Below are 21296 nucleotides of genomic sequence, written 5' to 3' on the forward strand. Positions count from 1 at the left end.
AGTGAATGGAAGTTACCACTTTCCCTTTTTTTTAAAAAACACAGAAAATATATATCCGAAGATAAATACCAATCTTTTTATACGTCAACAATCTGTTTAAAGAAGAGATTGCTGACTGGAAGTTGTTTCGGGAACTCTAAGAATTGCCCTGTTCATCAATTACAGAACTAAGTATAGAATCTCAATCCTTGACCACACTGCGTATTATAAACGCTGCACAGAATTCTATCCCAAAGCCATCAGGTTAAATACAAAACAAAAGAAAACCATGGTGGAATGCAGAGTGCAAGAAAGCTCCGCCGCTGCCCTATGGTTGACAACTTGATAAGCTAAACGAGCTAAAGCAAATGGCAGGCGTACTCGACGTATATCTAAACGGGAATGCTGACAGTCATTTCTCTCCTCTGTAAATTCTTACACAGATACGCATAAAGTGTTCAGTAGACTAAAAGCACCTGAAGAGCATACTCCACATCCAATTCCTATTGTTAGCACTGCTGGCGATACATTGGACCACCAAGCAGATGCACTAGGAAAAGCATTCGAATACACTTCTAGCTCAGCGCATTCCTCTTGCGGCACAAGCTAGCTGAGGAGCGGAAACGTATTGTGAAAAAAAAAAGGCCACCTGTAGGAGGATACAATAGCCCATTTACTTTACAAGTGTTGAAGGTTGCCTTAGGCACATGTGGCAACGCAACAGCAGTCGGCCCTCACTGATCACATGTGGAATGCTCAAGCGCTTGCATGAAGAAACTATTCTGTGTCTGTTTAATGTTGTATGTGCCGCTGGACGTTTCTTTAAGGCCTGGAAGAAAGCGATTATTATCCCGATATTAAAGCAAGGCAAAGTAGCCACATTTGCGGCCAGTTATCGGCCATTTGCCATAACCACCAGCTGATGTAAACTCTTTAAAAAATGCTAAATCGTCGCCTTGTGCGTTTCCTTGAATTCAGCGGTCTTCTTGACGCGCACCAAGACAAATTTAGGGCTAACCGTTCAACCACAGACCAGCTCATTGCCTTTGAATCTTATGTAAGCGATGCTTTTGTGCATAAACAGCCCTTTTTATCTGTTTTCTTTCATCTGGAGAAAGCATACGATACCATGTGGCGTCCGTGACCTGTCCGCCTTTGGGATCTCGGGAATAGGCTGCCCACCATTCAGAGTTATCTGTCTGGACGAACATTCAAGGCCCGTGGAGGGAATTCATTATCTAAGCAGTTTTCACCAGAGAATGGTGTCCCTCAGCTGTACACTTTTCATAGTCAAAATGAATTCATAAAGAGCATCCTGTCTAGGTCAATCTCCCAGTCTATTTATGTTGGCGATTTACAAATAAGTTACAAGTCATGTAATTTGTCCATCTGCGAGCGGCAAATTCAGCTAGGAGTAAACAAATATCAGAGTGGGCAGACGAAAATGGATTTAAACTCAACACAGAAAAGACAATGGGTGCACTCTTCACAAAAACGTGGTATCAGAAGTAATTAGTGGTGGATTTAAACCTTAACAATACTTTTGCATGGGTGTATTAAACCTTGAAGTCGCTCTTGCAGCATGGGTAATTTCAAAACGGCCCACTACAGAGGGAGTTATGTCTAGAGGCCTATCCCTCAAGCATGTGACTGACCTGGGTATGATATGTAGACGCTTAGGCTTTCGCTCTGGTACTTTGAGAAGTTCCCTTCTAAGGTTTCCCCATTTCGCTTACATTGACTCCTCCGCTTTTTGTGCACGTACTTGTAGCGCCATGTCTTTTTCAAAAATGCAACAGCAATATTTAGCCTACCAGGGGTGTGATAGTCATGATTCCTGATGAGAACTGGACTAGCACTGTGAATTTGTGGCTGGGGTGCATCAGAACAATTGTATTGCACACTTCCTTGCTCTAATACACTTCCTGTCAGCACACTTCAGCGCACTTGCTCACCGCAGAGCGCGAGCTTAGAGTTCACCTTCGGAGGGTTCACCGTCCGCTTGTGACCTTGCATCATACGCTGAGCGCTGAGGCGATGACCTGGTCCTTAGCATAAAGATGAGGTCATCCAGGTTTTTTTCTTAGCGACGAAGACCCCAAGGGCTCGCCTGAGCAGACTTCCGAGCACGACTTCGGTGTGGAGCTTTTCTCTGGCCAGGTCCGTCTCGGCCTCGAGAAGGCGACGCATCTGGTCGAGGATGACGGCTCGCAGGTGCCGCTCTCGGCTGTCGCAGTCGTCGTCACACGCCATCCCCAGAACGTCCGCGCAGCGCACGGTGCGGCTGCAACTTGTCACGTGACTCTGGCCGAACGAGAAGCTGTCAGCGCTAATGTACGCGGTTTCTTGTCGGCCTCGGTGATGTCGACACCTGACCCTAGCTCTTATCCCAGGCCTCATCCACATCTTGCTCTTCGGAGTAGGACAGTGCAATGCACTCGGTGTCTTCAGCGGCTCCAGGAGCCTCTCTCAGCTGTTCAGCCGGCTGGCTCGGGCACTTGAGACATAGTTCGGAGTGCAGTGTCGGAATTCGATCTGGTATTTGTACATTGGCAGACGTCGATTCCCCCGTGCCAGACCGGTGCTCCGTCTCTGTATCTTTGCTGGTAGCATGTCACCGACGTCGTCTGCTGCCGAAGGAAAAGGTGGCGATGAATCCGGCTCGGAGGCGGGCTCCCGCTTGACGGTTACAGAGCTGCTGGTGCGGCCTTGGCGCACTTGTTCGTGCTGCTCTTCAACTTCCTTTTACGGCTCCATTAGGTTCTGGTTATTTCTCCTGCAACTCCCCCTGCTGCATACGAAGGGACAGAGGCGAAGTAAGGGCCCATTCACTCTTGCGAGTCGCAAAGGACACGCGACCACCAGTCGCTTGAGACCATGCAGCAGCTCGACAACACCGTTGTTCACACTTACAAGCGCGACCAGAGGGTCGCCTTCTCGTTAGATTCTCGTTTGAAGCGAAAACTCTCGGGGATGACGTTGTTCGCGCGTTTTCGAGAGTTTCGTCTGTTTTGGCCGCGCCTCCTGTACTCGCGCATCGGTCCTCTGAACTGCTATTCGCAATGTACTACAACGACCCGAGCGGAGATGAGGATGTCGTGACGGTTTTGATGTGTACAGCGGTCGTACAAGCGGCATGAAGACAAAGGCGCGCTTCTCTGCAAGGCCGGCCTGCCGGCCTGCAGTATGCCGGCCGCCGGTGTCAGAAAAATGCGCCAATATTGCTTGTTCGCGTTCATACCAAGCCCTTGGGTAGAGGAATGTAAAAAATTAATCATTTTTGAAGATCGCTGGCCAATACCGACTTGCTGGTAGAAGTGATAACAGCGACACAAGCAAATTTCTTCCCATAGCCGCTTTGCTGCTGCTGCTCAATGCGGCTCGACTGTTGTCTGCTAGCCCCGCTGCTGAAGGCGTCGCGGAAGTCGAGCATGTTTTGATAATATTATGATACGAGGTCCACAATAAAGCGGTGACGAAAGCAGCATCTTAATTACTACCGCTGGCCAGGACCCGAAGCGCCTTCAGCTGCGGCATCGGTATAAACCGGCTAGGCTTAGCAACGACTAGGGCAGCCAGCTGGGAACAGCGCAGGTCGTCGCCCGGCGCGCCCGCGAGCGTTGTCGTTGCCGGAAGATTGGCTCGCTCGCTGATTGGTTCAGCGGTTTGCGACTCGCAGTCGCTTTGTCGAGCTCTGCCTTTGGACGCGTCGCCGGCATGGTCGACCCTGTAAAAAAAATAAAAATATTTGGAGGGGACACTTAAGCTCCGCCATGAGGGCACTATGCGACGACGAATTGGGTTAATTCCCATATATGCCGAATTGGTCATTCTCTACTTTACATTAGTACCTGTGAGTCCTCATGCCACTCCTGAAACAGTGGAGGAGCGGTTAAGGGATGCGCCCCTGCGCTGCGATGGCAGGCGTTGCCACCGGTCGGCCCTGTGCCATGTTGCTCCTCTCGATCGAGCAAACATTAATTTAACTGCCACCTTCCACGGTGGTGAGTTTGCTCACAATCCGGAGGGCAGGTTGTGACGACACAGCATAGTCACGTGGCCTAGGTGACCCACCTGCCTCCTGGCTTGCTTCTATGGGGATTTTTGGAGATTTCCCACTCACGGTCAACGACCCCGGATTTTCTGAGACGCGATCTCTAACGTGCACTGCGCACAGCTCTCAGAGCTTCATTCGCGCAGTTGTAAAAGAGAAAAAAAATTCGGCAGAGACACTTAAGACTGCTTACCTGTGGGAATGCGAAAGCACTGCTGTCCATGGGTGCATTGGCACGCACCCATACACACGCCGCCCACCCACCCACCCACCCACCCACCCACCCACCCACACACACACACACACACACACACACACACACACACACACACACACACACACACACACACACACACACGCACACACGCACGCACGCATATGACACCACTCGGAACGCTGCACGATGAACGGTTGAAAATTGAAGATTCGTTTTTGAGGAAAGGAAACGACGCAGTAATTGTCCCACAGTTTGGTGGTTTCTATACATTCGTTTCTGTATATAAAGTTTCTATATATTCACGCATCGTATCATTATTATGAAGGTTATTTAACAGTCTTGAAATTATGCTCGACAGCATTTTCACTTCGTAATTTACTCTTAATTTGCTCGTGGGCTCAAATGCTGCTAGCAAGGACTGCCTCTCGACACTCGGCGCAGTGCGCCTACAGAAACTCATTTTATTTATTATAAATTATACAAGATAGTAAGGCACTAGCTTTGTGGAAGTCGTGAAGTCGTTGTGGGAGTTGATCGAGTGCAGGTAAGCGGAGTCAATGAGAGGAGGAGAGGAGTCGGCCGATTGGAGAGCGCGCGCCCAACAAAGTGTCGCCGTATGCGTCGGTGGTGAGCCGCGCTCTGCACAGGCGCACGTCGCATCTCCACCGGTGGCGCATGCCGTTGTTCGTTTCCAGCGTGAACGTCCAGCCGCGGTACTTCGCCTTTGTGCCTCCCCGCAGCGATGGCACCAGCTCGACGTGGTCATCGTCCAGTGGTGAACCGTCGCTGGCAGCCGCCATGACGCGCCGTTGTTCGACTACTGTCCGTCTAGCAGGGCGGTGTTCACCGAGCGCCGCCTCGTCGGCAGGCGGAACGTGGTGTGACTGCTATCAGCTTATCGACCTCGGCGTGGATTCAGCGAGAGAGGCGAGTGTGTGTTTGGACACTGACCTACGATAGCGGCGGCTGCAACGTGCGCAACTTCGGGCCGATATGTCGCAGCGCTGCGGGTTATCGTACAGCTGCATGCGCAGTAGCGATGTCATTTAATAAGAAGAGGAAATTAACCAGCTTGAGAAAACTTCTATGCATGTCCAACGAGACAAAGCCTCAGAAGCGACCGCTCGAAGCACTGCACAACGCAGTCAATAGCAACTTTCATTTATCTTCTGAGTTGTTTGTTAGAAATTCATGATCGTTTTGTATTGACATTGGAGGAATTTTTAAGTTAGCCCAATGGCATTTCGGAAGCGTAATGTTTTATCCAGGCGTATAGACGCTCTTTATATAGTTCTTTAAAGGACACACAAGCGCTACGTTGCGCTCAGTTCGCTACCCTTGATTTAAATAAATATCGAAAGTTACCAACTCGCCCAGTCTTCCGACCTTCTCCAGCGCTTTTGTCCCGATATATTTCATCAGGATTTTAACTGTTCTGAGGCGAAACCTGCTGTGTTTGATGCAACTTTTCACTTTTCACAACTTTTCACTGTTAACTGCTTCTCTCATTCGTTGCCATCGTTTCCATTGTTCGTTTATTATTCTTTTCGTATTATTTACATTGTCTTTTCTCTTTCACTGCTTCGAGTGCACTAAGGCTAATGGCTGTTAGTGGACAGCTCCCAGTAAATAAACAAGTAAATAAATACATGTACTGCACAGACCATTCACACAACCATTGGCCGCCATAGACGTCATAACGACAGCAGAGTTGTTGCTAGAGGCTAACAGGCGTTGCTAATCACGCACAGAAAGTATTGAGAGAGATGATATTTGGATGTTTTACAGTTTAATAGTAATGTACACACATACTAATATCATACTTTTTACCAAATTCTATCATTCAATTAAGGAACACCTTGCTGCTCGTGGCAGAGCGCCCGCCTCGGCTTCGGGAGGTAGTGGGTTCGACTCCCGCCGCCGGCCGGGTACCCACCGGTTTTCACAAAATGGGTACAAGCTATGCCCCGGCCTGGTGCTCGGCTTCCTAGGGCTGCATTGCTTGGGAAAGGAGCCTGCGCCTTCAAATCCCGTCACTGTGGGCAAAGAGTCGCGTGGACAAAGCGGCCTTGTGGTAGAGCATCCGCCTCTACCAACTTCAACAACTTTAAAGTTGACTTTAAAGTCAACTTTAACACTGACTGACACCGCCAGTACGGCCCATAGCCAAAGCCGAAGCGTGGACCGAGCAAGAAGCAGTGTGTACAAGTGTGAAGATGCGCCAGTGTGGGAAGATGCGCCAAAGTTGTGTGTACAAGGAAGTGTATATTGTGTGTATACTAAACTTCAGTATTCTTAACTGTGCCATGTAGTCGCTCTAATAAACCCATATAAACGCTAATAAAGGCTCACCTTGGGGATTGCTGCCAATGTTCACTTGCTTGTTATTGCACTGGATTAAATTAAAAAAATCGTGCCCCAGGCTTGTGTACTTCTGCTGCTGCCGGCTGAAAGGGAACTCGAGGGCAGCTTCTGGCCTCGAGATCGGACGCTAGCGTGTGCAGCTTGCCCGCGTCGCTATTCCTAAACTGCCAGACGTTGTAGCTGACGTCGGACGTAGCATTGTTTATGCACTCTTGTCTAATTGTTGACGTGTTTGAACGAATCCCGGCTCATAACAACGCTGTGGCTGATTGCGGCATGCGTCATGAGCGACATGTGTTAGTCGGCCGTGTTTAGAAACTGATAAATGACGCTATGAGCCCGCCGGCACAGGTGCGGCAATCCTGACGCGAAAGCTGAAACGAAACTATAGTCCACAAAGCCGGTTTTGTTCGCCACTTTCAAAGCTAGTCGCAAGACTCTCTAAGGGGATGCGTTTAGGTGTTGTTCGTTTTAGGCTTTTCGCCCCGCTCCTCCTGCCACCATTGCCGGGTGGCCAACCGGCTTTCACATGGTTTACCTTGAATTTCCTCCCTCTCCTTTCTCTCCGGTTTTCGGACAGACTGCCTATCTCGACCTTTACGCACGCGGCACTTTGGCATGCAAAACTTCACACGCTTTCGCGAGGACAGACTGTAGCTCAATGGAGGGCAGACATCATCATCATCGTCATCATCATCGTCTTTACTAAGCCCTCTACAGGACAAAGGCCTCTCCCATGCCCCTCCAATTAACCCTGTCCTTTGCCAGCTGCGCCCACCGTGTCCTCGCAAACTTTTTAACCTCATCCGCCCACCTGACTTTCTGCCGCCCCCTGCTACGCTTCCCTTCTCTTGGAATCCAGGCCGTGGCGATTATCTTGCCTTCGCATTACATGCCCTGCCCAAGCCCAATTCTTCCTCTTGATTTCGACTAGGATGTCATGAACCCGCGTTTGTTCCCTCACCCATTCTGCCCGCTTCCGGTCTTAATCTTAACGTTACACCTACCATTTTTTTTTTTCATACTGTTAAGCAGGCAATAGCTTGCAAAGACAAGGCCGGCTGTGGGCACTGTCCGCTATATAACGCAAAAATTCCGCGTATATTTTGAGTTAGGTAGGAAGCGAAACTTAAGGGCGTTGGTGACAAGTTGAGTCGGTTCACGTTGAGTCAGGCTTTGTTTTCAGGAAGCCTGAATTCCTCGCGTCCAGCTCGCGTGTGGCGTTGAGTGTAAAGACACATTTTGTATGCGCGCGTCAAAATTGGAGGTTGTCCCGGAATAATGAAACGTGCGAGGAGCCAACCTCCAGAAACATTAAACCCCTCTTCAGGGCTATTTTGCAGCCCGAAATGAGATAATGGATCCTAGTGAATATATTAATACGTTCCGCTAACACGAACCCTATACAAGATTGCTTCCGCAATTTTCCCCACTATTGCCACTGGACCGTATGCTTTGCTTTTCTCTGGCGAACTCAGGGGACGAATTGCAAAGCATGGTCCTTGAACTTGATAGGCAAAGCTGAATCGTGGGTCTAAATATTATTGCGCTGAAAACTACGGTAATATTCAGCAGTCTCGGAAGGGGACAGCAGCTTACGGTAGATAGCGAGGCTCTGGAGGTGGTAGGATAATTCATGTTCTTAGGGCAGGTAGTGACCGCAGATCTGGACCACGATAATGAAATAACTAGAAAGACTAAAAAAAGGTCGAGCGCATTTGGCAGATTCACAGATCACGAATGACATATCTAGTGAAGCAGCGCAACGGCACAAGGCCAAGGGAAGAAGAGGACAAACACAGCGCTGAACTGACAACAAATGTTTATTCCGGATGCAATCAGCATATATATTCTTCAGCACCTTCGAAAAAACAACAAAAGAAAGAGAGAGGAGCGGAAGGTTTCATCCCAGTCACTATGCGCATGCAGCTGTATCGCGTGTACATCGGTCATATGACATCAGAAAGTTGTGCTCTTTCAACGAAATGGGTACAGAAGGGGTGCTGTTTTCCTTTTTTCCGAAATTCAAAAACAGCCGCGTTGTTACCAAACACAAGGATAAACTTACTAGAGAGATTATCGAGGCATCTGAAATCATGAAGCTGGGTGAGAATTGTATCAGCACCCCTTCTGTAGCAAAATCGTTGAAAGAGCACAACTTTCTGATGTCATATGACCGATTGTTGTAACTCAAGGTAGCAGAATCCCACCGCTGCCACCAGTTGTTACGGCTCGAGGTAGCGGAATCCCACCGCTGTCAACCAGTTGTTACGGCTCGAGGTAGCAGAATCCCACCGCTGCCACCAGTTGTTGTGGCGCACAGGAAAGCTCGAACCCGGGCTCCATTTGGTAGCGTGTTGAGTCGTCGGTCTGAGGAAAGTCTGAAGCTTCGAAGGTTGGGGAAATACGAAAACAAGCAGGTTTAATGGCAAGAAACTAAGACACTTATTTACATAAATTTACAAAAAGAACAAGGAATCAAAATTTAAGAGTTCATGACGTCGAATGACTGGATGAGCCTTTTTCCCAGGGCCCAGAGCCAATGGATGAACCTATTACCCAAGGTTCAGAGCCAATGAATGAACCTATTACCCAAGGTTCAGAGCCACACTGGATGAACCTATTACCGAAGGTCCAGAGCGTTCGTGCTCACTTTGGGCGCAGGTTAAATAGCCCAAGGCTCCGCCCTTTCACCAGGCGGCAATTCATCGTGACACAAGAGATCGGCACCACACGTCACAGCCAACGAAGACCTGTTGAGCCCTTTCACCAGGCGGCAATTCATCGTGACACAAAAGATCGGCATCACACGTCACAACCAACTAAGACACCTGTTGAGAGCCCGCACGTGGGAACTGGCGAGGAGGAAGCGTAAAGTCCGCGTCACTGTAGCACTGAGTTGGCAGCTGGCGTCCATCGAACACTGGTGTGGCATGTTGACGTCGCAGACGCAGCTGCGCCGGCTTCCTCTGATTCGTTCCGGGTTTTTTTTTTTTCAGACGAGGGGCAACCTATCTTCCCCGGTCGTCGGTCCTTCTAGAAGGTCGTTGGCACCGAGCCGTGGGGTCATCTTGGGGGTCAAACGACCCGTCGAAATTGCCGCTACTGTTGAATCCACCACCGTTTCATCGCGGGTCTCTAGATGGGTCGTAACACGATGTACACGCGATACAGCTGCATGCGCATAGTGACTGGGATGAAACCTTTCGCTCCTCTCTCTTTCTTTTGTTGTTTTTTCGAAGGTGCTGAAGTATATATATGCTGACTGCATCCGGAATAAACATTTGTTGTCAGTTCAGCGCTGTGTTTGTCCTCTTCTTCCCTTGGCCTTGTGCCGTTGCGCTGCTTCACTAGATATGTCAGACCAACTCGCCCAACAGTTCATGTTGTACGAATGACAGTTTACAAGTATCTCTCGAGAGAAATTCATAACAGCTGCATCTTGCGAGCACTCACCTATGGTTCAGAAACGTGGAGGCTAACAAAACAAGTTAAACTTAAATTGACGACGCAGCGAGATAAGAAAAGAGAAATGCTAGGTGTAACGTTAACAGAGGAATAAACGTGGATTAATCATATCCTAGTCGAAATTAAGAAACAGAAATAGTCATGGGTAGAGCATGTAAAGCGAAAACAAGATAACCGATGTTCGTGAAGGGAAATGGACTGAAATCCAAGAGAAGGCGAGCGTAGCAGTGGGCGGCAGAAAGTTAGGTGGGCGGATGAGATTAATACACAGTCGGGGACAGGGTGCCCGCAGCTATAACAGCAGGACAGGGTTAATTGGAGAGATATGGGGGAGGCAGGCATTTCAGTTTTGCAGTGAGCGCACTCATGCTGCTGCTGCCGATGATAATGGTATACTGGAGCACTAATGCTACCCCTTGAACTCTAAACCTTTTTCAGCCTTTTTAATTTTTATGTCAACTGTAAGAGTTCCACTGTAAGGTGCGAAGCAAACCCCACAGCCTAGCTAGTTCGGAAAATACGGTACGTCCCCTGTTTTCTTTTAGTTTCAGCTGAAATACCCTTTGCTAGCACTTTCTCTTTCATATACGCAGCTATTTTTTCGGTTTCTTGATGTTTTACTTATAATTTTCCTTTCCACTGTTCGCTGCGCTTGTATTAGCTTCATTATAGCCTTTATTGCAAACCTCCAAGTATCTGCCGTCCATTCTGCCGTCCCAGTTTACACCTGCCTCTAGACCGTCCTCGCCACTTTGGAGCCTCTGGCTTGGTGTAGCGCTCACCAACCACTACTCATTCTTAATCGGTATCGCTGATAGTCCTGCATGTTCCATCTGCGGGCATGACGAGACCATAACCCACATTCTTTGTGACTGCCCTGCCTACACCACCGAAAGGCAGTCTCTCAGCCGTGCGCTGGAGATACACGCCCTTTCACGGAAATGAAGATTCTCGGCCACTGGCTGCGGCGGTCGTCGGCGGAGAAGGCCTGCAAGGCACTGCTCCGCTTCTTGAGAACTTCTGGCCTGCACGATAGGCTGTGACTTTAACGAACAGTGACGTTTTATAGTGACTTCAATTTTCTGTTACTCTCCTTTTTCTTTCTTTTTTTATCCCCTCACCACCCTCCCCCCGTGTAGGGTAGCAAACCGATTATTATTTCGGTTAACCTCCCTGCCTTTCCTCTTCTATATCCTCCTCCTTCAAGTATCTGTCCTATAAGTAAGTAGCTATCAACACGAATCGCATTCATGGTAAACAAGCACTAAATAGACGAAGGGACAGAGACCACACGTTTAAGTGTATCCACTTTAAGCACTGGTGTCGTCTCGGTCCCTACTGCACCTCCGTATTTCCGGTGCTTATTCGGTGTAAATATTTACCACCGACGTCATGTCAACACTCTAGCTCAGCCAGACACATAGGTTATACACTTCTCTTTTCTGGTCAAACTTCTGTTTATAAAAACAGAAGTTTATATTCACTGTTTACATTTCAAAAGTGGCAGCCAATTGCCTTCTAGATCACTCATTTATTCGCCGGTTCCTTCTCTTTTTCTAACTAATGCTTTGCCACCTTTAGTCCTTGAGTCGCACAATTCCGGTGTGTAATTTTTTTTTTTTTTCAGTGTTCATGCATCTGGGCATCGTTTGCCGCGCAGCCATGTATGCTGGCTTTTCAGCTATGTTCGAGCAAACTTATTCTTTCATTTGAATCATCCCTCTAAGAAATGGTGAGAGGAAACGTTATTCATTCTGATCTAACAAGGGCATTGAAAATGTCTTATTCTACCCTGTTACTAGCAGTTCTCATAGGCGAACCTGTCAAATAACAGGCTGATCGTCCTCAGAATTTGCTTTCATCGATCACAAAAAAGAAACAAGCCATGAAGAAAAGAGACTGTGCCCAAGGCACAATTCTAAAAGCAATTATCTCAAAGAAATAGCAATTATCTCATACATTCATGACACCTTTAATATTTAAAAAAACACAAATCAACTTTGGGGACGGGCAGTGTTAATGTTTTCCGCCCACCTCGTAATTCTAAAGGAACGTCCGTCTCTTAGGATTATGGAGTAGATTTTAAGAGAGCAGTAACGTAGCGGAGGCCGACAGAGATTCAGGTGGCCGGATGAGATGAAATCTGCGGGGATAACGTGGCTGCTATTGATACAAGGCAGGATTAATCGAAGGTGAATGGGAGAGGAGTTTGTACTGCAGTGGACGTAGTTAGGATGATGATAATGAGGTCCCTTAGAGAGGAACTTGATTCGCAGTGTATTTCATCTATCTGATGAAGTCGACGGCGTACATATCGCAGGCAGGCCGTAACGTAATTGTCAAGGCGTTGCGTTTATTTCGCCACAAAATAGATCAGGTCTTAATACTGTATACTGATGTTAAGCTGGTATCATTCTGAATAGCCATGACATGAAGTCCGAGACAAAATCTTGTATTTACAAACACCTGAAGATGAAGTACATGGAAATGAAATGATAAGACCTTCTGATTATAAAATATACGTAATCAAAGGCTTAGTCCAGGTGCAGTGCGGCATGGATTGCCACCCTATTTGAAAGGCATGGATGGCTCCATCTTCGAGATGATTTCCATTAGCTGTCGCTCGAGCAGTATCCTTCGCATAGCTTCATTACACCGCTCTTGGTTCGCCAGTTCGGTCTCTGCCTCGAGAAGACGGAGCATCCGGATTAGGACAGCGACTCGTTGATCTCGCTCACGGCTGTCGGTCGTGGCATGTGCCATGCGTGGCAGTTCTGCGCGGTGCTCCCGATAGCTGGAGCTGAGACTAAGGCTGCCGCTATTGTGCGAGCACTTGGCATTAGAGTTGTTCTTGGCTTTTCCTTCGTGGCAGGCGCTTGTTCCAGGCCTGCTTTCGTCGCCCTCGCCCACAGCTGTGGCCTCGTTGCTGGCCTGAAGAAACTTAAGCTCGGCCTCTAATGATCTATTGCGTTCATAGTCGGCGCTCACGTGTGACCGTGCCTCAAAGTCGTCCGCTGCATTTCTGCATTCGTCTTCGACCTTTACTTGCGCACGCCTCTTAACTGCCTCTTCCGCGTTATTGGCTGCTGCCTGCATGCCTAAGGTAGACGCTTCGTCCTCGTCGTTGTCATCATCTCCGAAGCTAACAGTAGAACGATCGTCGTCGCTTTCAAATACGCTGGTGTCTTTGTGGTCGGGGGACACCGCCTCCTTTTGCTTGTTAACAGGACTGGCAGCCTCGCACAGGTTTCGCGGTGAAATAGATACTATAGATTCTTTAGGAGAACTGTCTGAACAAAGGAGCGATTCTCCTTTGGCTAACGACCTCCCCGGGGATCCCGCGTGCACAGTTCCGAACCGATGCGTCTTAGTGTCATTGGTGGAACCTACTGTACTTTTAAGAGCGCTGTCGGGACGAAGGGGCGAGCCTCCTCTGGCTAGTGGTGTCTCCGGGGATCGTGCGAGCAAAATTCCGGACCTTTGAGTCTTATTCTCATTGGTGGATCCTGCGGGACTTTTAAGAGCGCTATCGGGACGAAGAGGTGAACCTCCTCTGGCTAGTGGCGTCTCCGGGGATCGTGCGAGCAAAAGTCCGGACCTTTGAGTCTTATTGTCATTAGTGGATCCTACGGGACTTTTAAGAGCGCTGTCGGGACGAAGGGGCGAGCCTCCGCTCGCTAGTGGCTTCTCCGGGGATCGTGCGAGCAGAATTCCGGACCTTTGAGTCCTGTTGTCATTGGTGGATCCTACGGGACTTTTAAGAGCGCTGTCGGGACGAAGGGGTGAACCTCTTCTGGCTAGCGGCGTCTCCGGGGATCGTGCGAGCAAAATTCCGGACATTTCAGTCCTACTGTCATTGGTGAATCCTACGGGACTTCTAAGAGCGCTGTGGGGACGAAGGGGCGAGCCACCTCTGACTAGTGGCATCTCCGGGGATCGTGCGAGCAGTATTCCGGACCGTTGCGTCTTATTTTCATTGGTGGATCCTACGAGACTTTTAAGATCACCGTCGGGACGATGGGGCGAGCCTCCTCTGGCTAGTGACTTCTCCGGGGATCGTGTAAGCGGAATTCCGGACCCTTGCGTCTTATTTTCATTGGTGGATCCTACGGAACTTTTAAGAGCACTGTCGGGACGATGGGGCGAGCCTCCTCTGGCTAGTGGCGTCTCCGGGGATCGTGCGAGCAAAATTCCGGACCTTTGAGTCTTATTGTCATTGGTGGATCCTACGGGACTTTTAAGAGCGCTGTCGGGACGAAGGGGCGAGCCTCCGCTTGCTAGTGGCGTCTCCGGGGATCGTGCGAGCAGAATTCCGGACCTTTGAGTCCTGTTGTCATTGGTGGATCCTACGGGACTTTTAAGAGCGCTGTCGGGACGAAGGGGTGAACCTCTTCTGGCTAGCGGCGTCTCCGGGGATCGTGCGAGCAAAATTCCGGACATTTCAGTCCTACTGTCATTGGTGAATCCTACGGGACTTTTAAGAGCGCTGTGGGGACGAAGGGGCGAGCCACCTCTGACTAGTGGCATCTCCGGGGATCGTGCGAGCAGTATTCCGGACCGTTGCGTCTTATTTTCATTGGTGGATCCTACGAGACTTTTAAGATCACCGTCGGGACGATGGGGCGAGCCTCCTCTGGCTAGTGACTTCTCTGGGGATCGTGTGAGCAGAATTCCGGACCCTTGCGTCTTATTGTCATTGGTGAATCCTACGAGACTTTTAAGAGCGGTGTCGGGACGAAGGAGGGAGCCTTCGTTGGCTAGTGGCGTCTCCGGGGATCCCGCGCGCACTATTCCGGACCGTTGAGTCCTAAGGTCATCGTTGCAACTGCGGGCATCACACACCTCATGCGTGACCCCGGACACCTGAGAAGGCGCAGGCGGCTTCTGCTTGAAAACTCTATCCACCGATGTATGTGGTTCGGAATCAGTCGAATCTATGACCGACTGCTTGCTGGCAGGGTCGTTGTGCTGCTTGTCATGCTTATCGTGTTTATCGGATTTCTGTCGTTTATGGACTGGTGGTGAACTGCGAAGGCTACCAAATCGATAATCCTGTTCCTGCTCGGCCAGTCCCAGTTCTCGCATCTGCTCCTTCTCATGATGTAGTTTCCTCTTCTTCTCAGGTTTCTCTTCCCCCTGCTCGTGCTGTTGATGAGCACGCGCCACTCGACTGGCTTCTCGAGTGCCACCTTCGATGTCTGCACTTATCCCTTGATCGGTGATTACGCGGTCGAGCTGCGTAGCAGTCAAAGTGTCCGCGTCATTACAGGTCCTGCGAGAAAGAAAAAGGGCACTTTCATTACAGTTTCCCATGGACTTGGGCTACTGATTTGTATGTGCGCAAAGAGCCAGAAAACGAGCCGTCATGCAAGCAGACCACGCAGCAGCAGTAAGCTTCCAGAGGATCTCCAAAAAAGCACATGAGTACAGCAAAAAGCCCTTTTTAATGTGAATGCATTTGTAGGCTATGTCGACCTGTCACCAAAACGTGTCCGTTGCTATTGTGACGTTCTCAGAAGAGGTAGCACCAAACCAATGGTTGTGATTGATACAGGACGATGTGTGGATGCTGCGCAATAAATTTCATGTCAATAGGATGATTAGTTAGCCTTTCTTTTTTGGAATCTCTGGCACTCCCCAAAGGTATTGATCCTTCCCCTTAATTAATTAGAGCCAATACTGTCAAAAACGTCGAAATAGCGCGGACGTCGATAGAGTGAGTCGACGGGAGAACAGCTGTGAATGGCAAGATATTGGTAAAATTGGCAAATAAGAGAAAAATAAGTTTGACGTCGATTGAAATGTGTTTGATATGTGTTAATTAATCGAACAAAAAGTTTGATTGATATAGATGAATTAGTTAATTTCCATATACTTCATCTTCTACCGTCTCATCTGTCTCATCATCTTCCGTCTCGTCCGTCAGCGCTGTTTTGCCGTACCATTCAACATGAACCAACCCGCCCGACTCAACCCTCTCCTTGAATTACAAACAACTAAAATTGTTTTGTTTTTTTTGCCATTTCCACCGTTACTCCATCTACAGCGTCCAAATAGTTGGCCCGACTGAATGGGATGATGGACTGCTGTGTCTACGAATTTCAACCGGCAATCGGGCTCGAGCTATATACCCTCCCGCTCCTAAGCTCCTTGTTAAGCGAGTGCAGCTTTCTTGGACATCGCTTTTAATTCCGGGACGACTGTGGAATATTACAAAATGCTGTTATGAACATATTGATGGGGATTGTCTACTCATCCTATGCGTAGTAAACTCATGGTTTTAAAGTTTGTCCTGCGCTGTCGAACCGAGTAGTTAAGACTGCCATATAAATAAACTATGGGGTGCCTTTTTTAGAAATAAACGGCAGAAAGCTGCAAGCTTCCCGACGAGGGACCTGCGGATATATCGATTGTTACGGTGCATCATATTCATATTACATGCGAAACACTGCGCTCATAAACAAGTTCCCAATGAAAAATGCACTTGTAGAGGATTTCTGAGTATGGAGAAGGCTCTGGCTGGCGTACTCTGTCTCGCGGGAGGTCGCGGAGTGGCGCTGGTCCATATCGGCATGCAGCTCTTGTTGGTGATCTATTGGTCCGGCCACCACCCGGAAACTGTTGTCGGTACAGCACCGTCCAGGGCAGCCCACGTACTCGCAGCGCCAGTACTGCAGGTTCTCAGTTTCTTTCTTCAGCACGTACCGGAAGTCGCCGATCTTCCTCGCGGGCTGCACGAACGCGCAGCCACAAATTCTTTCTTTCTTTATTTTTATTTGTTGCTTAGACGTTTGCCTAAGAAGGGGCTGATGCTAAAGGCACAATGTTGCCTGACAGGGCCTCAGCCCCCACTACAAGACAAACAAACATACAAATTACAAAAGTCCGGCAGGCCGGTACAAAATAGTATTGTTGATAAAGACAAAAACAAAAAAAATCAAAGAAAAGTAGGCACAAAAGTAAGCATTATAAAGAGGAAAATACATACACACTCAGCAAAAAAAAAAAAAAAGACACAAGCGCTTGAGAAGAATTTGCGTCATAAATGGACGATGAGTATATAAATAAAAGACCAAGACTTACATGAAACACTACATCAAATAACGAAGTTCTACATAAGGCTTATTCTAGCCTATTGAAAAACAAGGCGTTATGGACATATGAGCCCAAACAAGAGTACAGAGACGTGAACACAGAATCACTAATTATGAAAATAAAATGAACTATAACATGCTTGCATGAGAAATTTTAGTGATTAGTTTAGGTGACATCGCTACAGAGAAAAGCTCCCTTACATTCATTTTTGAAAGTGGAGAAGGGTTTACTGTAATTAATATTTATATCTATTCTATTGAGAATTTTTACTTGCTAAACGCCACGGTCTTCGCACTTTGTTTGTTTGTTTGTTTGTTTGTTTGCGACCACGCTTTTTCCTTCCTTCTGGTATTAACTTCCCAGGTTACACGTCGCGTACAAGTCCGAAGACGGCGCACTTCCACAGATACACGCCCGAATGTGCACTGCCAAACCTTCGCATGTTGACTTCACAACGAATGGCTCACAGCTCGCAAAGTGTGTTAATGTTTCAGCTGAGCACTTCTAGAACTAACCACACATGTGGTCGAAGGTACGAAAACAGGTATAATTTTTGAGGTTGAAAACGGAGAAACAAGGTAGTAGCTTGGTCGCTGACAAACAAGCAAACAAACTTATACCGACTGCTGACTGACTTCGGTGGCTGAGCTCGACTCCGGGAATTCGGTAAATTTCAGATTGTGATATGCTCGTTGATGCACTGACACCAAAAGAAGTCACCGTTCACAGAGTAGGCTCCTTTTGCTCGAATAACATCAACTGTACTTGTCAAGTGTACCTCAACGCCCTCTGGCATGGGAGCAATAACAGCACCTTGCTTGAAGGCCTTGGGACACTGTGGGGATTTCTACAGGGACGACCGCCTGTACCATTGGCTGTTCGCCAGTAATAATATCGTAGAATCATGACGTAAGTTTCCGCAACGTTGCCTGTTGTATTGAAACGTTATGATAACGTTAAAAATAGGGTATGCGAATACTGAAATCTCCGATTACGCATCAAATACAAACATGCGGAAAAAATGCCTTCGAATACCGAATAGGATATGAACATCTGTTAAGAATGAAAAAAAAAAAATCTGAAAAAATAAGCAGGCAAATGTTAGTTTTTGCAAAATAATGGATTGTCTTTGGAACAGGCCTAGACTGACCCAGCATCATACAAAAAAAATAAATGAAACGATGTGCACAAAAGTGTATACTCCTTAATTCAACAAGCAATACAGTGTGCAATCTATATTTTGGAGGCGCAAAATGAGGAACAAATGAAATGCACGAAGGAAACATGACTGGCAGCGAGATATATCCCTCGGCTGCTGACTAGAAAGACGCGGGTTCGATCCCGGCCGCGGCGGTCGAATTTCTATGGAGGCGAAATTCTAGAGGCCCGTGTCCTGTGCGATGTCAGTGGACGTTAAAGAACCCCAGGTGGCCGAAATTTGCGGAGCCCTTCGCTACGGCGTCACTCATAGCCTTAGTCGCTCTGGGTCGTTAAACCCCCATAAACTAAACGAAACCAAACCAAATATAACATGATGGGTAGTAAAAACTCATTAATTCGGACTTGGAGGCATCGCAAGAAGTTCCCCGTAGTTATTCGAAAGTGGAGTTCCTACCCCCCCCCCCCCCCCCTACCTCTGAGATAAATACTGCCGACCATTCGAATATGTGGTGAAGCCATGTGTCGAGAGGCTCCACGGCAGATCAAGCGACAAGCCCGTGACAAGCGCGCAGTCTAGGCGTACTCGAAGAACAACGGTGACGTAAGCGAGACAAGTTCACATTCACGTCGGAACGGCTGGACTGTTTCTGAAACGAAACAGGAATGGGCAGTGACACGTCAGTCGGTGCCTGAAAGCGGCGGGCAGATAGGTTCGGGGGGGATGTAGAATGAGTGGCCGATAGTAGCCGTCGTTACGGGCTGGTGGCGAAGCTCAAAAACTGAAATTACGCGGCCAGACTGTTATTTGGCCTAGAGACAAGGGTGTTTCTATCGTGGTCACGCCTGCCGTTACGCGTACGTATATAAGAGGTGCATGGGTCACGGTGCACAATGCAGTAGGCGCTTTTTTTACACGATCGCTTGCTTGCCTTACCAGTGGCGCTTCGACTATGCCCCCCCCCCCCCCCCCCCCCCCCCCCCCCCCCCCCCGGGAGCCCCAAGCGAAATTCAGCTAGCAGGCCTTCCCGCATGTCATCGGTAACCAAACCGAGGTGGCGGAGCTCACTCTAGAAGCACTGTGAAGGCGACAGAACGAGTGCCATGGGTGTGGGCGTTAGGTATGTAACACATTGTAGCAGGATAACAAAAGGAAAACTAGGCGCTTTCCAGTTATGATTGCTCTAAGCAGGTGGTAGGCACCTTGTTTTCATCGCGCATGATATGTGAGAAAGCCATATAGCGGATTTTCGCAACAGGAACAAGCCTATCAGCCTCTGAATATGGCCGGTCCACGCAAAGCCTGACTGAGAAGAAAGCGAAGAGGAAGCCTTTTTAGTGGTTTCCTGATACTTTAAACTCGGTGTTTCGATAACTTCCCCAGATATCCTGGTCTTGCCATGGTGGGATTTAGGAACGGCGGTGCGGTGCGATAGTTTATCCTTGCCTAATGTCCCGAATTTCTGAAATTTTCAAATGTTCGTGAATTCTCGAATATCACTTTCTCGAATTGAATATGAACAGAACAATAAACATATTCAGTTCGTATCCAAAATTTCTAAATTCACACGCCCCTTGCTTGCTAAGTTTAACAGGTAACGTTTGCGTTAAATTATTTAAACATTTTAACAGAGCCTGTAATACTGCGGAGGTTGTGGTCTGAATAGTAATGTAAAGTTCAAACCAGACCTGCAGAACGGCGTCGCTAGTATAACAGAAGCGCTGTTGAGTTTATTTTCACTGTTTGTTGATATTCATCAAACGCAAAATCAGCATTTCTATCTATAGAAAGTTGCATCTCCTAAACGACGCAAACATAGCGCCCAAATTTCATCAGATTTTACGCATTAACAATCGACTGGCAAGACTTGTGGTGTAACACTTCATGGCAGGTATTTGTACTAGAATAAACAAATGGTGTCGCTCCGAATCACGTGATGAACAAGCTGCATGTACTGCATACTACTGTTGTGCTTTACTGTCGCCGTCTTTCTCACTTGCCCCTTGCACGATGTTTGAAGGCACAATTGCGGGACTGGTAATTCGTCGCTCCAACGAAAATTGTACATATGATGCATATTTCTTTCGTGGGTGCATTCAGACAAGGCTATGTCACTTCAGCGATAATCCGATCGACCACGCATCCGACGACTGGGTCATTACATATTAGGTGATATGGCGATATCGCCAGATAAGCCGATAAGGAACAATAGTACTGGCTAGTCGTTATATGGGTTGTTGGGGAGCGTTACAATGTCCAATGGCTGCGGGGCCCCATTCCGCTCGTCACGTGCGGCTGTCCTCTGGCCGCCTCAACTAATCTGAGCAAAAGCGGCCTCTTCCTTGAAGTTCATCCTTTGCTCGGGTGCCAACTATTCGGTTACCCTGCCGCAACAGTAGCGGCAGCTGACGGGAACATTACGTACCTGGTTCCTGAAGACTGCATCGTATCGCCTCTTCCTCGCATTCTTCTTCTGCGAGTCTTCACTTTTCTTCTGATGCTCTGCCTCGTCGTGACCCCTGAACTTAAGCATCGAATGCTCGGTCGTCAACGACATAGTGGCGAGCCGCGATGGACAAGTTTCAACCGCACAGCGCCACCAGTAGCGCGGGTGGTGTTCCCGCTCCAGCGTGAACGAATAACCTCTGTACTTGGCCTCTAAAGCGCCACTGTGTCCCCGCACCACGTCGACCACGTACGAATCTGCGCGCTCACCTTCACTCAGTGACGTCGATGTTGATGCGCCAGGAATCTCTCGCGCGGTCCCCATTTCACTCGCTACCTCTGCAAGCTGGCGGACCGCTGTCACTCACTCGGCGAGTCTTCGGTTTCTTTGTTGGGAGACTAACTCACTCTGCGCCGCCCCTACCTTCGCTATCGCGCGCACTGGGACAATAGAGTGCGGGCACAGCGGAGTAATCGCGTCGCCGAACATGTGACTGCGTCAACGAATGCAACTT

The 21296-nt window shown here is 48.5% G+C and overlaps 1 protein-coding gene and 1 pseudogene across 2 annotated transcripts; both read right to left on the reverse strand.

Moving 5' to 3' along the window:
• Positions 1-857: 857 nt before the first annotated feature.
• LOC149358627 (uncharacterized) lies at positions 858-5050 on the reverse strand (annotated as a pseudogene).
• Positions 5051-12414: 7364 nt separating this feature from the next.
• Positions 12415-21296, reverse strand: LOC149358628 (uncharacterized). Of its 2 annotated transcripts, none has more exons than XM_089570771.1 (3): positions 21052-21296; positions 16611-16813; positions 12415-15354 (listed from the first exon to the last, which is right to left on the reverse strand). In XM_089570771.1, the coding sequence occupies exons 2-3, from the start codon at positions 16646-16648 to the stop codon at positions 12651-12653; spliced, it is 2742 nt and encodes a 913-aa protein (XP_089426897.1). In that variant the 5' UTR covers positions 16649-16813; positions 21052-21296; the 3' UTR covers positions 12415-12650. The 2 variants fall into 2 exon arrangements, with proteins under 2 accessions (XP_089426897.1, XP_089426896.1); XM_089570770.1 differs by having other exon boundaries at positions 20762-21296.

The sequence above is a fragment of the Amblyomma mixtum genome, chromosome 2 (assembly GCF_055824585.1).
Source record: "Amblyomma mixtum isolate Tamu chromosome 2, ASM5582458v1, whole genome shotgun sequence".
Lineage (NCBI taxonomy): Eukaryota > Metazoa > Arthropoda > Arachnida > Ixodida > Ixodidae > Amblyomma > Amblyomma mixtum.